The sequence below is a fragment of the Canis lupus genome, chromosome 23 (genome assembly GCF_048164855.1).
Source record: "Canis lupus baileyi chromosome 23, mCanLup2.hap1, whole genome shotgun sequence".
NCBI lineage: Eukaryota > Metazoa > Chordata > Mammalia > Carnivora > Canidae > Canis > Canis lupus.
In genome coordinates this window covers 35805412-35821359 of record NC_132860.1, presented here as the reverse complement: position 1 = coordinate 35821359, position 15948 = coordinate 35805412, and the positions used below count along the sequence as shown (strand labels likewise).

Sequence of the window (15948 nt, the reverse complement as noted above, 5' to 3'; positions counted from 1 at the left end):
AAGTTTTTTAGGTAGACAAATCAATTTGGAATGACTCAAAAGAAGGTGAGGCTTGGGTAATCTCTGAAAGATCTAGGAGCTGGACAAAACACATGTTCCTGTCACAGAGGTGGGGTCAGCAGAGTTCCTGCCCCAGGGTGAGAGGGAACAACTGGTTCGGACTGTAAATGGCAGCTGATGAAAGGTATGTGTCCACCAGTCCTCTAGCCAACACCCTGTGACTGTGTGGGCTGGCCTCTCTATACCAAAGTTTCCCTAGGGCTGAGGGTGGTACAAGGTGAGCACTGCAAAAAATGAAGAGACTACGTTAATTATTATAACTAACTGCAACTCTTGGAAAATTAAGGACTGGTGAGATACCAAAACAGAGAAAGTGTTTGAATTTGTATATGCAGAGAAATACACATAAATGTTTGTAAATGGATAGAATGTTTGTCAAACACTAAGCCGACCAAACAATAGCTTCCTCTGGAGAGTGGGACTTGATGTGGGAAGCAACAACTGCTGTTTTTAACATTTTACAACAAGCACATAGACTATTTTAATATTTTAAAAGTGGTTATTAAAGAGACTAGGGATAAGTTTATACAAAATAAAAGGAGCCAGGAGTTGTTTTTTTTTAATTAATCAGATTTGAGGTGATACAAGTCTGAAACGAATTAATTCACCCATGATGACTGAAGAAAACATTTCCATATGGAAGGAAAATATGAAGCGTACCTGAATCCCTATACTGTGTCACACGAGATTCCACAAGGGCCACACCATGGCTATCTTCACTCACAGAAGAGAGTGAAAGTCATACAGTGTCCCCTGGGGTACTTTCTGCCCATCTACTCTGAGACTAGGTGGCCTGAATACAAGCACCACTGGGGATTTCTTGCTGTCACTTTCACTCTATTCCCTATACTCTACCTGCTTTTCTGTATTTATTCTTTGTATCTGTTTCTCATATTCATTTCTTTTCAGCTTCCTTCTACAGTTATCCTTTTTGTCACTCAAAAGCATTTTTCTGTATGTCAGAGCCGTGTTCTGAATTCCAAATTCATAATTCTAGCTAGAAATTATGAAAAGAGCTAGGGGTATAGGGTCAAAAGCTAGAGATTAAATACTGGTCCCACCATTACTAGCTGCGTGAATTTAGACAAGTCACTTAACCTCTCTGAGCCTCAGGTTCCTCACATGTTAAATTAGGGCAGAAGAAACTTTGCAAAGGTGGAGTGTTACAAGTGTCAGCTTCCATTACTCTGTAATCTGAACAAAGGGATGCTGTGACACCTCCGCTCTGGCTCCTTTCTACTCACCAAAGTTCTTTTGAGGATATGCTCACTTTGGCAGCACATATACTACAAACTTCTTTTGATGAGCCAAAGCTTTCTTATATGGACTCCATTCCACTTTATTTTGGCTATTCAGAACGTTAAAATATACACTCTGAGAATTCTTATCACTCTGCTTGTAAAAAAAATATTTTTTCTTTTTATGTCTTAATAACACCTACTGTACACTTATGAATGAGGATGCTGTTCTAACCAGTACATATGTATGTATGTGTGTGTACATATAAAGTTTATATAGTTATAGATATAAAGATATAGCTATGTAGAGAGATATATTCCTTTAATCTTTTAAGTACTTTACAGAGACAACTGGGTGGCTCAGCGGTTGAGCATCTATCTGCCTTTGGCTCAGGTCGTAATCCTGGGATCCTGGGATTGAATCCCACTCAGGGTTCCCTGCAGAGTGCCCGCTTCTCATTCTGCCTATGTCTCTGCCGCTCTGTGTCTCTCATGAATAAAATCTTTTTTAAAAAATGTACTTTACAAAGTATAAATTATTATCTCCAGTTTAAAAATAAGTCAGGCTAAATCACTTGTCCAAACTACAAACGGTTGTGGCCAAGAACCAAACCCAAATAGTCCCAGTCCAAGCTTATATATACTCTTAGCTACTCATATATACTACTTGAGAGAGATAAATGTGTTAAGAAGGACACCAACCACAGCAAAGTTGGGAACCTGAATCTTTTCCAGTGTCTCCCTGAGTTGATCCACCTCTGCACGATATTCATCCACCTGACCTTCTAATTTTTCTCTCCGGAGCCGTTCGTACTCCAGCTGGCCCTGCAGCTCCTTGATAGTCCTGTCAAAAAAAATTATTCTCAATCAATCTCCAGTATCAACTAACAATTATCTGTGGCAACAGTGAGAAGCATCCATGCACTGCACTGAAGGCAAATAAAACAAATAATTTCCTTGACAAATATGAATGGAGAGTCTGCCATGGGCCAGCACTGATCTAGACACCAGGGATACAGCAGTGAACAAAACAGGCCAAATGTGTCCTCCAAAAGAGCAGTGGAGGGAGAAAGACAACAAAGAAACAAATATATGGCATGGGGGAGGTGGAAAAATGCTAAGGGAGGAAAGCATACAGCAAGAAGGAGTATCATAAAATGTTGTCAAGGAGAGGATTAACACTTCGTACACAGTGGCCAGGGAAGGCCTTTCTGAGAAGGGGTCTTCTGAACAAAGACCTAAAGGAAATAAGAGAGTTAAACAAGCAGACATCTGGGGGAAGAGCATTCCAGACAGAGGAAGGAGCAACTGTAAAAACCCTAAGGCAGAAGTATGCTTGACGAACTGAAAGAAAACCAGAAGCCAATGTGACTGAATAAAGAATAAAAGGAAGAGTAGGAGGTCAGAGGGGCAAAAGGGAGCCAGAACAAGCAGGGCCTTAATAAGTGATGGCAAGGATCTAGGCTTTCACTCTGAGTGAAGTGGGAAGCCATTGGAGAGTCTGAGCAGAGAAATGGTATGATCTGACTTAGATGTGTTTTCTTTTGCTTTTGTTTTTTTTTTTTTTCCTGTGTCCTGCCTACTTATCTCTCTCCCCAACACCCCTGCGACAACTGATCTTTTGTTTGTTCATTCATTTAAGACAGAGAGAGAGAGAGAGAGGCAGGCAGAGACACAGGCAGAGGGAAAAGCAGGCTCCATGCCGGGAGCCTGACATGGGACTTGATCCCAGGTCCCCAGGATCACGCCCCAGGCTGAAAGCAGGCGCTAAACTGCTGAGCCACCCCAGGATCCCCTGTTTTTGTATTTATTTAATAATCTACCAGTTACCAGGAGTAAAATACACAAACATCAACTATCAATTCAATGAGTTTTGACTAACGTGTAAACCCTGTAATCACCACCACTACCAAGATAGAGAATATTTCCATTGCCTCAGAAAGTTCTCCCATGCCCCTCCTAGGTAACTTTCATTTCCCATAGGAACCACATTCTGAATATATATCATGTTAGATTAGTTTTACCTATGCTTACAAATGAAATTGAGTATTATGTACTTTTGTGTTCATGGCTTCTTTCAGTCAACACTATATGAAATATTTATTCAGTTTTTCTTGACAATTAGACCTAAAAGCAGGAGTTTATACCTTAAGAATAAATGTCTTAAGATGTACTCAACACAACGTGGAGAATCAATGCTAGAGATGCATTAAACTCACTCAGAAGACACACTGTAATCTCAGCTGACATGAAAGGACAACCTGGCACAAAGACTAAAGCAATCTTGGAAAAAAAATTAAATCAAAATTGATTTGGTTCAAAATCACATCTATAGTATAACCATTTCACAGTGAAATGCAAATATCATAATCATCTTAGATAACAGGTTTGAAATCAAACTCAAGCTCAAATTCTGGCTTCACCTCCTACCCTTCCTCCTCCCCTTGTGACTTCATGCAACTCACTTCACCTCTGTAGTAAGTCTTGGTTTCCCATTCATTTAGTTAACATAGTTCATGGCACTGTGAAGACTGCAAAAGATAACATATTATCCTTTGCAGCTTATCTAATGCCTAGTACACAATTAGTGCTCAGAAGTAATACAAGAGCCATAGAAGTACTAATCTACCTGAGAAGAGAAGCAAAGGAAACCAAAATTTAAAGTACCATAGGGAAGGGTACCATAGGGAAGAGTAACACATTAATCCTTATCAAAGATTTAAACATTACTAAGGTGAATATATTTACCAGACCTCTAAAGCTACATTCAGAAAAGGGTGGAGGAGCTTCTGAGGGTATGAGGGAAAGAGACTCAAGCAAAGCAGAAAGTCCATGTGTGTTGCTCTTTACAGATCCATGTTCTGATTAAACCAGAAGTCTCCTGTCCTGTCTCCCTTTGTTCCCTGTCCACTCTGGAAAGCAGAGAGGTGGTAGGAGGAAATAAACATGAGGCACCCTCTATTCCAATAGCCATTAATTGGAATAGTACCAAATATGCAGGGAGGCAATTCGGGGTGCAGAAAGTGACAGGTGAGGGCAGCTGTGCAACTACTCACTGCATTTAGACACGACAGCATTCTCTGGGCATGACGATCAAGGAGCACAGGACTGGGTCTCAGATTTGTGAGTAAGCTCAATTTGATAGGAATGGTTATAGACTATTGGTTGAAAAGCTCAAAGTGATTTAAAAAAAAAAAAAAAAAAGGCTTGGGGCACCTGGGTGCTTCAATCAGTTGAGCATCCAACTCTTGATTTTGGCTCAGATCATGACCCTGGGGTTCTGGAATGGAGCCCCATGTCGGGCTCCATGCTTAGCAGTAAGTCTGCTTGATATCCTCCCTCTCCCTCTGCCTCTGCTCATGCTATCTCTTGCTCGCTATTTTTTTTTTTAATTTTTATTTATTTATGATAGTCACACAGAGAGAGAGAGAGAGGCAGAGACACAAGCAGAGGGAGAAGCAGGCTCCATGCACCGGGAGCCCGACGTGGGATTCGATCCCGGGTCTCCAGGATAGCGCCCTGGGCCAAAGGCAGGCGCCAAACCGCTGCGCCACCCAGGGATCCCTCTTGCTCGCTATTAAAAATAATTTCTTTTTGAAAGTCTTAACTCTATAGAGCTTCAATTTTACAAGATGAAAAGAGTTCAGGAGGGGTGCTTGGGTGCTCAGTTAGTTATAGCATCTGCCTGCAGCTCAGGTCATGATCTCAGGGTTCTGGGATCGAGTCCCTCGTCAGGCTCCCTGCTCAGTGGGGAGTCTGCTTTCCCTCTCCCTCTGCTGCTCCCCCTGCTTGTGCTCTCTCATTCTTGCTCTCGCTCTCTCTCTCTCTCTCAAATAAATTAATAAAATATTTTTTTAAAAAAGTTCAGGAGATTGGTTGTACAAAAGTATGCAAGTACTTAACACTACTGAATTATACACTTAAAAATGGTTATGATGATACGTTTTGTGTTAATGTGTATTTTACCACAACTAAAACTAATATTAACACCTTCTCCATCTAGGGGCTTAAGAGGAAAACTGGATAGAACCTTATATTCTTTGTTAAGGATGGAAAAACAAGTTGTTCATCAACAAACCTTCACATGGCATTTAGAAAGGTAACTAAAACAAACCATTAGAGTTTTGAAGACATTACTTTTCAGACTCGAGCTGTTCTTTCTTCTGCTTTAGATCTTCTTCTGTTATCCCTCCCAAGTGTTTATAGTTGCTCTCAGCAATATCCAGCAGGTGTCTCAATTCAACAATTTTCTTATAAGCTCTCACTGCAAGACAAAGTTGAATAGGAATTTAGTTTAGACAGAGCTCATGTGCTCACAGGATGCTGAGCCTGAAATATATGCTGCTTCTAGAGCCAGTGCCAGAGTGCTCTGGGAGGGACTGGAAGGAAGGTGGCATATACATAGGAGGGTAAATATCAGTAACAGAATGTCACAGTAACAGGACCAGGTTAGCCAGTCACAGCATCCTCTCCTTAACACTTAACACTCTGATTTCTCTCTCAATAGGTTAGAGAGCTGCAGGTTCCAAACTGCATATGTCGGAATCAACTCGGGTGCTCTTTAAAAATGTATATTTGTGTCCCATACTAGACCTACAAAATCAGGTATTGGTACTTAGTAAAAGTCCCTCAGACAATTTTGATGGGCAGAAAGGGTTGGGAACCACTGCAGCCACTAACAAGCAAGTAGAAGAACTTAAAAACAAAAAAGTTACAGAAGAAAGATCCAAAGAACTAAGGCTATTTAGCTTATATAATAATTCTTTAATATTTGAAGGCTATGTTTTGAAAGAACTGTTCTATGAGGTCATAAGAGGTAGGATTAAATGAGATTAGCTCCAGAAAGAGAGATTTTTAACTCAACAAAGGAGAAACTTTTCAACAAACAGTAAGAACCAGGACGCCTGGGTGGCTCAGCGGTTAAGCACCTGCCTTCGGCCCAGGGCGTAATCCTGGAGTCCTGGAATCGAGTCCCACATTGGGCTCCCTGCATGAAGCCTGCTTCTCTCTCTGCCTATGTCTCTGATTCTCTCTCTGTGTTTCTCATGAATGAAAAAAGGAAAGAAAAGAAACATTAAGAACCATCATGTATTTTTAGACACTATACTAAGTTCCTTATACATTTTAATCCTCACAAGAACACTGTCAGATGAAAATGGGACCTCTGAAAGATAATGAGTATCTTGTCACTGAAGGTGACTGAGTAGATGCTGGATGACATGTGGCAGGAATGTTGAGTTAAGAGTCAAACTTCAAATGGGCATAGGGCTCTGTGATGTCATAGCCCTAAATATATTTTACTAAAGAATGCTTTGAGTTGAGGCTCATATCCAGGAATTCTGGGATGACAAGAAATCCAATCAGTCCTCTATAGGTACTCTGCCAAAGTCTAGTGGCCCAAGAAGAGGCCATCTTGTCCTTTGGGTTTTTCTCTGGAATAAAATTAAATAGGGACAAGAAAACAATACATGATTTCATACTGTCACCACATGCAAGCACCTGAGTTAGGTATCAGTGAACTTCATGGTATGCCAAGGGGCTGAGAGTTCATTTGTATCAAACACACCAGAGTAGGAAACTGTTCTAGTGACATTCTTGGTCTTTTCTAAAACATCTTTTCAAAATTTTGAGGTTCACTGGCAATGATCTCTTACTCAAATAATTTCAGAAGTAAACTTAAAGTCTATAAATCAACTACTCATTTTCTGAGGCTCTAAATCCTTGCTAGTTCTCAAAAGAATCAGCAAAAAATTTAAGCACAAACAAAAAAATAAAAAGTAGGTAAATCGAACTTCATTGAAATTGTAAATTTTCCAAGACTTCAGCCCAAGATGACAACATAAGACCCTAAACTCACCTCCTCCACAGACTTACCAAATCTACACCTATTTATATAGCAGTCGTTCCTGAATAAGAACTGAGGGCTGACTGAACAGCTTCTGCACGAGAAAAGATGGAGAGACCACATAGAGAACAGCAAGAGCACAGAGACATGGTAACAAAGGGAATCCCCATTCCTGATGTTATGAACCTCAGTGGGAAGGAACTAACTACTGAGGGAGCATGAGCAGATTCATCTGCCCTAGGCATAGAAAAAAAGCCAAAGTTTAAAGGGGCAACTAGAATATAAAGGAACCACCATGAGAATCCCCAAACAGCAGGGCACCTGTTGGAATTCTCTCTGAATCAGAAGGGCTGACAAGCTGCACAGTTCACATTCCCACTCTGCCTTGATAGCAGAGATAGAAGCAGGGTCTGAATGCCATAGTAAGCCTGGGGCCCCTAGCCCACACCAGCCCCACCAGTCCCACCACAGCAGGCCCCAATGTTGGTGCACACCAGGACACTCTGGCCCGTACTCACTACAACTCCAGCCACCTCGCCAGCATGACACAGGCTTAAAGGGCCCTGGGACATTGAGACCCATACCATGATTCAAGATGACTTGCCAGGGCATTCCAAGCACAGTGCAAGGACCCCCAGGCCTGCATCCACCTCAGCTCCAGCTGTTCAACCAGGGAACTCCCTGAAGGGAGTACCTTGCGACACCCTGACTTGCATCTACTTCAGTTTCAGCTCTCCTGCCAGGGTACACTCTGCAGAGATCAGTGAGACATCCTGCCTTGCACCCACTTCAGCTCTAGCTGTCCTGCCAAGGTACCCTCAGTCCAAAGAGCCCTGAGCCTCACTCACTTCAGCTTCAACTTTCCAGTCAGGGTGCCATCTGCAACCAGAGCCCCAGTAATACCCTGGTCTATACAAACTAATGCTCTGGCCATGCCACCAGGACAGCCCCAGCATGGAGTGCTCTGGGACTTCCATTTAACCAAAGCTCCAGTCAGCCTGCCAAAGTCAACAGGTACACACAGACAACACAGGGGGTATCCCTACATAAGGCCACACCTTCGAGTTTAATAAGAGAAACAGCTGTTCTGCCTATTTCATAGAAACAAACACAGAAAGCCAAGTAACATGAGAGGGAGGAATATGCTTCAAATGAAAGAACAAGATAAAACCATGGGAAAAACCTAAATGAAATGAAGATAATCCACTTGATAAATTGTTTAAAATACTAACATAAAGATGCTCATCAGACTGAAAAGTAGATTAATGCACTGACACCTTCAACAAAGAGAAAATATAAAAAAGAATGAGTTGAAGAATGTACTAAATGAGATTTAAAAAAATTAGAATCAACAGTGATTAGAGAATACAGAACAGATCAACAATCTGGGAGACAGGGTAATGGAGAACACCCAAGGTGAAGAGCAACAAGAAAATATTTTTAAAAATGAGGATAACTTAAGGGATCTCTTGGACAACATCAAGTGAACAAATATTTGCATTATAGAGGTCCTGGAAGGAGAAGGGGGGGGGGGGGGAGGCAGAAAACTTATTTGAAGGTGTAGTAGCTAAAAACATCCATAGCCTAACAATGGAAACAAACATCCAGGCTAGGAAGCCCAGAGAGTTCTTAAATAGATGAAATCAAAGAGGTCCATACCATGACACATAATAATTAAAATGTCAAAGATTAGAGAGAAAGATGGGAAGATGGTAGAGTAAGAGGACTCTAAGCTCACTTCATCCCATGGATACAACTAGGTAACACTCACATCAGTATAAATAACCCAGAAAAAGACCCAAAGAATGGCAGAACAAACTCCACAACTAAAGGTAAAGAGGAAGCCACATCAAAGAGGGCAGGAGAGGAGGAGACACAGTGGAGAGCAAAATGGACCACAACCATCAACAGTAAGGAGGGAGACACCAGCCCAGAGAAAAGCAAGAATGACTATCACACTGGGGAGCCTACACAGGAAAAACAAACTCCCGCAGCATTTGGCACTGAAAGCCAGAGGGGCCAAATTTTTTGTGTTCTAAAAACCAGAGAGACTTAAAGGATGTAATTTTTAAAATATGTGGGTTTAGTTCTAGAAGAGCCTGGAGAGTGATAGAAAGCTGAGTCCTTGCCTTAAAGAGACAGCCTGACAAACAGCCTGTGGATATATAGCTCAGAAGCAGCAATTTGAAAAACTCCAGGGACAAATGAGAGGGACAATTATTTACTCATCTCAGAGAAGTCCTGGAGGGGTAGGGATCACAGGAAAACCTCATCAGGAACAAAGGAGCTGGCAGGCACCTCTCCCTCCCCCACCCCCAGCATAAACACAAGGCCACCTGTGGGAGCCTGCAGCAGTCAGCACAGGGCCAGCAGTCAGTAGTACCTAACTTGCTCACACCAAGCCCCACCCACCTGTGTATTAGCAGATCTGCCCTTCTTAAGTCACTTTTTGCCTCAGTCCCTGTTCCCAGTAGACCTGCAAAGCCTACCTTAAGAAACAAGAAAAAAAGTCAAGTAATCTAGCCATCTACCTAAAGGAACTAAAAAAAGAACAAAGCCCAAGCTATTAGAAGAAAGGACATAATAAAGATTAGTGCAGAAATAGAGACTAAAAAAGCCAATAGGAAATATCAGTGAAACCAAGAGCCAGTTCTGTGAAAAGGTAAAACTGATAAACCTTTAGCCAGATTCATTTAAAAAGAGAGAGTGAGAGAGGGGGAGGAGACACAAGTAAAATCCAAAATGAAACAGAAGTAACAACCAACACCAGAGAAACACAAAGAATTATAACACAATACTACAAAAAATTATATACCAACAAAGTGCCTAGAAGAAATTCGCAGAAACATATAAACTTCCAAAACTGAATCAGGAAGAAATAGAAAATCTGAACAGACCATAACTAGTAATGAAACCGAATCAATAATCAAAAAACTCCCAAACAAACAAGAGTCCAGAACCAGATGTATTCACAGGTGAATTCTACTAAACAATTAAACAAAAGTTAATACCTATTTTCCCCAAATGTTCCCCAAAATAGAAGGAAAACTGCCAAACACATTCAACAAAGCTAGCATTACCCAGATACTAAAACCAGAGACACTACAAAAAACAAAAACAAGAACTACATGCCCATATCTCTGATAAACATAGATGCAAAAATTCTCAAGAGAATATTAGCAAGCCTTACTGAACAATATATTAAAAGGATCATTCATTATGATCAAGCGGGATTTATTCTGGGATGAAAGAGTAGTTAAATATTTGCAAATCAATCAACATGATACACCAGATCAACAAAACAAAGGATAAAAACTATATGATCATCTCAATAAATGCAGAAAAACGTTTGACAAAATTCAACATCTGTTCATGATTTTTTTAAAACTCAATAAAATACAATATATCTGAATATATTAAAAGCCATATATGACAAATCTGTAGCTCACAAAATATTCAATGGTGAAAACCTGAGAGCTTTCCCTCTAAGATCAGGAACAGATGAGAATGTCTACTCTCACCACTTTAATTCAACATACTAATGGAAGTCCTAGCCACAGCAATCAAACAATAACAAAAAACTTTAAAGACATCCAAACTGGGAAGGAAGAAATTAAATTGTCACTATTTACAGATGACATGATACTATACATAGAAACCCTAAAGACAGGATTCCTTGGTTGGTCAGCGGTTGAGTGTCTGCCTTCTGCTCAGGGCACGATCCTGGGAGCCAGAATACAGGATTGAGTCTCACCATCAGGTTCCCTGCGGGAGCCTGCTTTTCCCTCTGCCAATCTCTCTCTCTCTCTCTCTCTCTCTCTCTGTGTGTGTCTCTCATGAATAAATAAATAAATCTTAAAAAAAAAAAAACCTAAAGTAACAAATGAAGTCAGTAAAGTTGCACAATAAAAAATTAATCCCCAGAAATCAGTTGCATTTCTATACACTAACAATAAAGTAGCAGAAAGAGAAATTAAGGAAACAATTTCATCTACAATTGCACAGAAAGAATAAAATATCTAGGAATAAACTTAACCAAGGAGGTGAAAGACTGATACTCTGAAAACTATAAAACACTGATGAAAGAAATTGAGATGACACAAACAATTGTTTTTGTTTTTTTAATTTTTTATTTATTTATGATAGTCACACATTGAGAGAGAGAGAGAGGCGGAGACATAGGCAGAGGGAGAAGCAGGCTCCATGCACCAGGAACCCGATGTGGGATTTGATTCCGGGTCTCCAGGATCGCGCCCTGGGCCAAAGGCAGGCGCTAAACCGCTGCGCCACCCAGGGATCCCACAAACAATTGTTAAGACAAACCATGTTCATGAACTGGAAGAACTAATAAGGTCATAATGCCCATACTACCCAAAGCAATCCACAGATTCAATGCAATCCCTATCAAAATGCCAATATTGTCTTTCACAGAACTAGAACAAATAACCCTAAAACTTCTATGTAAGTATGTAAGATCCTGAATAGCTAAAGCAATCTTGAGAAAAAACAACAAAACTGGAGGTATCAGAATCCCAGATTTCAAGATCTACCACTAAGCTGTAGAAATCAAAACTGGCATGAAAATAGACAATAGAACAGAATAGAAAGGCCAGAAATAAATCTATGTTTTTAGCTAAATTAATCAATCTACAACAAAGGAGGCAAGAATATACAATAAGGAAAAAGAAAGTCTCTTCAATAAATGGTGCCAGGAAAACTGGACAATCACATACAAAAGAATGAAATTGGACCATTTTCTTACACCATACACAAAAGTAAATTCAAAGTATATTAAAGATCTAAATAAAACCATAAAATGCCTAGAAAAAAAAACATAGCATAATTCTTTGACATCAACCTTAGCAAAATATAGACAGGTTCCCTAAGACAAGGAAACAAAAGTAAAAATAAACTATTGTGACTATATCAAAATAAAAACCTTTGCACAATGAAATAAACCATTAACAAAACAAAAAGACAACCTAGTGAAAAGGAAAAGATACCTGTAAATAATAGTATCTGATAAAGGGTTAATATCTAAAATATATAAAGAACTTATAAAATTCTGATTAAAATCTGATTTCTGATTTAAAAATGGGCAGAGGATCTGAATAGACATTTTTCCAAAGAAGACAAATAGTTGGGCAACAGGTATATGAAAAGATGCTCAACATCAATAATCATCAGAGAGGGCAGCCCGGGTGGCTCAGCGGTTTAGTGCCGCCTTCAGCCCAGGGCGTGATCCTGGAGTCCCGGGATCGAGTCCCACGTCGGTCTCCCTGCATGGAGCCTGCTTCTCCCTCTGCCTGTGTCTCTCTATCTCTCTCTGTCTCTCTGTGTGTGTGTGTGTGTGTGTGTGTGTCTCATAAATAAAATCTTTAAAAAAAAAAATAAATAAATAATCATCAGAGAAATGCAAATCAACAACACAATGAGATATCACCTCATACAAGTCAAAGGGCTAGTATCAGACAAGAAATAGCAAGTATTGACAAGGATGTGGAGAAAAGGGAACACTTGTGCATTTTTGGTGCAAATATAAACTGGTATAGCCACCATGGAGGTTTCTCAAAAACACTAAAAATATAAATTTAATAATTAAAAATAGAATCCAGTAATTCCACTACTGGGTATTTACCCAAAGAAAACAAAAACACTAATTAAAAGATATGTGCACCCCTATGTTTACTGCAGCCTTATTTACCATAGCCAAGATATGGAGGCAAACCAAGGGTCCACTGATGAATGGATAAAGAAGGTATAGTATATATAGATATTTACAATGAGGTATCACTAAGTCATAAAAAGGAATAAGGTCTTGCCATTTGTAACAACACAGATGAATCTAGAGGGTATTAGGCTAAGTGAAACAAGTCAGACAAAGTCAAATGCCATGTGATTTCACTTATTTTTGAAATCTAAAAACCAAAACAAATGAACATACAAACAAAAACAGATTCTTAAATACAGAGAACTGGTGGTTGCCAGATGGGAGTGGGTGGGTGGATGGGTGAAATAAATAAAGGGGATCAAGAGGTACAAACTTCCAGCTTTAAATAAATAAGTCACAGAGATGAAAACTACAGAGTAGAGAATAGAAGCAATAATGTTGTAAGAATGTTTGTGGCATATGGTGACTATAGTTACTGCGGTAAGCACTGAGTAATGTATAGAATTGTTGAGTCAATATATTGTACCTCTGAAATTAAAAAAAAGACACTATATATTAAATTATACTTCAATTGCAAAATGTAAAAACAGAATCCACAATGAGATATCACTTCATACTCACTAGAATAACTTTAATCAATCAGAAAAACAATAACAAGTATTGGCAAGGATGTGGAAAAACTGGAACCCTCAAGCATCCCATCGTTGGTAGGAATGTTAAATGATGCAACCACTTTGGAAAACAACTTAGAAGTTCCTCAGAAGGTTAAACATAGAGTTACCAAATGACTCAGCAATTCCAACTAATGCCTAGGTATATACCCAAGAGAAATGAAAATATACATTCACACAAAAACATGTATATGAATGTTCACAGCAACATTATTTACAATAGCCAAATTATACAATCTGTATATAATCTATACAAACAGAAAATGGATTAGCAGTTGCTTAGTAATAGGGTTTGAGGGGAAAGAAGAAAGTAGGTAATAGGGAATGGTTACTAATGAATGTGGGGTTTCTTTTAAGTGATGGCAATATTTTAAAAGTATTATAGCAATGGTTGTACATTCTGTGAATATACTAAAAAACATCAAACTATGTACCTTAAATGGGTAAATTGAATGGCATGTGAATTATGTATCTCAGCAAAGCTCTTAAGGGTGTCTGAGTGGCTCAACTGGTTAAGTGTCCAACTTCTGATTTTGGTTCAGGCCATAATCTCAGGGTTGTGGGATTAAGATGCAATGTGGCTCATTCCTTTGGTGGGCGCAGAGCCTGCTTAAGATTCACTCCCTCTCCTTTTGCCCCTCCCCCCATTCTAAAACTAAGTAAATAAGTCTCTTTAAAATAAAGCTATCTGGAAATTCGGAAGGGATCATTAACTCTGAGCATCACTATAGGGTGATCTCAGTGGGCTATTTGTGGGAAGCCTCTGGTATCAGCATCTTCGGGTCTTTCCTTGCTTGCATTCGCTGGCAAAGAGGCTTTCACCATTCCCTGGAGAGTAATGATCTACCTGACAATGTTCTGGGAACTCTTACGAATTTTTTTTACTTCCTCGTTCATCTGTCCTCTCCCTCTGCCTCTCCCCTCTACGCATGCTCTCTCTCAAATAAATAAATCTTAGAAATTAATTAATTACTTAATGTGCTTGAGGTTCTGTCTCTTCCTCTCCCTCTATCTCTCCTAACCCCATTAAATAATTACTTACTTAATTAATCAGGCCATCCTTCAAAAATAGTCCAAATTCCACTTGTGAAAAGCCTTCCCTGCAACTCTAACCCTGAGTGAACAGTCTTTTTTAAACTCTGACCTATTAGCCCAGGCCAAGAATCTAAGAGTCAATCTTGATTATTCTCATTTTCCAACACCTCAGATTCAAATCTATGAGCAAATCCTCCGTTCTTTTTTTTCTTAAGATTTTTTTTTTTTTTTTGAGAGAGAGAGAGAGAAAGAACACTCAAGTGGGTACACATGGGGTGAGGAGAGGCAGAGGGAGAGAAAGAGACAGAATCTCAAGCACATTCCATGGGGCTCAATCCCACAACCCTGAGATCATATGAACAACAATGTCTGGCACACAGTAGACACTCAATAGATATTTGCTATTATTCGCTGCAAAAATAATTTGCCAACTAACCATGGAAATCCTTGAGATGTTTAATTCCCTGTTCCCTATGACGCACTTAAGTAATTTTTCCTTCTATGTAACTTTTTCCTCCTTGCAAGACAGAGATCATGTCTTATATTCCTTATGTGTAAAAACCCCTAGTACAAACATTTGTACTAGTCTGGTTCCCTGAAAACATATCAAAATATTTTAGTCTGCAGATGGTAAATGTCTTTAGAATAATTTCCAGATTTGTGGTAAAAACTGGCTATGGTATTTCTTAAACAGTAAATCACAACAGAGTTGGCACACTTACTTCTAGCATCTGTCTTATCCGACTCACTGAGACATAAATCATCCTTGGCATCAGTGCTTCCCTCAACACCATGTCTTAAAAAAAACTTTATATCATTTTCATCAATTTCATTATCATCAATGTCATACTTCTGTAGCCCCTCTAATAGCTTCACGGCCGCTAAATGGGCAAACCTGTAGAAAAGAACAAGTAATTAACAAGATCCACAATCTTCTTCAAATTCAAACTTCAGGGTACCTGGGTGGCTCAGTGATTGAGCTTCTGCCCTCAGCTCAGGGCATGATCCTGGGGTCCCAGGATAGAGTCCCACATTGGGCTCCCCGGAGGGAGCCTGCTTCTCCCTCAGCCGATATCTCTGCCTCTCTCTCTGTGCCTTTCCTGAATAAATTAAACCTTTAAAAAAAAATTCAAAGTGCACTCTGCACTTAATTTAGTGAATTACATTCTGTAAGTATGCCACCAACCCATCTACCCATAAAGAAGCAAAATTGTACCTGAAGTCAATTATACCTGTAATTCTTTGAGCTACATCCAGCTCAAAGAGTTACTGGACACTAAGGGCAAATAGTCATGCTAAAATCTAAAAATAAAATCTGTTCCATAATTTTTATTGGCAAAAATCCAACTGTGAGAGGAGACCTGAAGTCAAAAGATTATGTGAGGGGCCCCTAGACAGAGCTGCTCAACTGAAAAGAAAGCCAGAACC

General features: G+C 39.7%; 1 protein-coding gene across 5 annotated transcripts in view; it reads right to left on the bottom strand.

Annotated features, from left to right (window-relative positions):
- ANKRD42 (ankyrin repeat domain 42) overlaps positions 1-15948 on the bottom strand; it is a 77687-nt gene that overhangs the window by 21018 nt on the left and 40721 nt on the right. For 4 of the 5 annotated variants that reach the window (XM_072794834.1, XM_072794831.1, XM_072794833.1 and 1 more), the window contains 3 exons: positions 15243-15415; positions 5436-5562; positions 2001-2142 (listed from right to left, as the gene is read on the bottom strand). In XM_072794834.1, the coding sequence (XP_072650935.1) occupies positions 2001-2142; positions 5436-5562; positions 15243-15415 (442 nt within the window). Of the gene's footprint in view, positions 1-2000; positions 2143-5412; positions 5563-15242; positions 15416-15948 lie in introns of all 5 variants that reach the window. The other variant, XR_012015762.1, reaches the window with a different exon arrangement.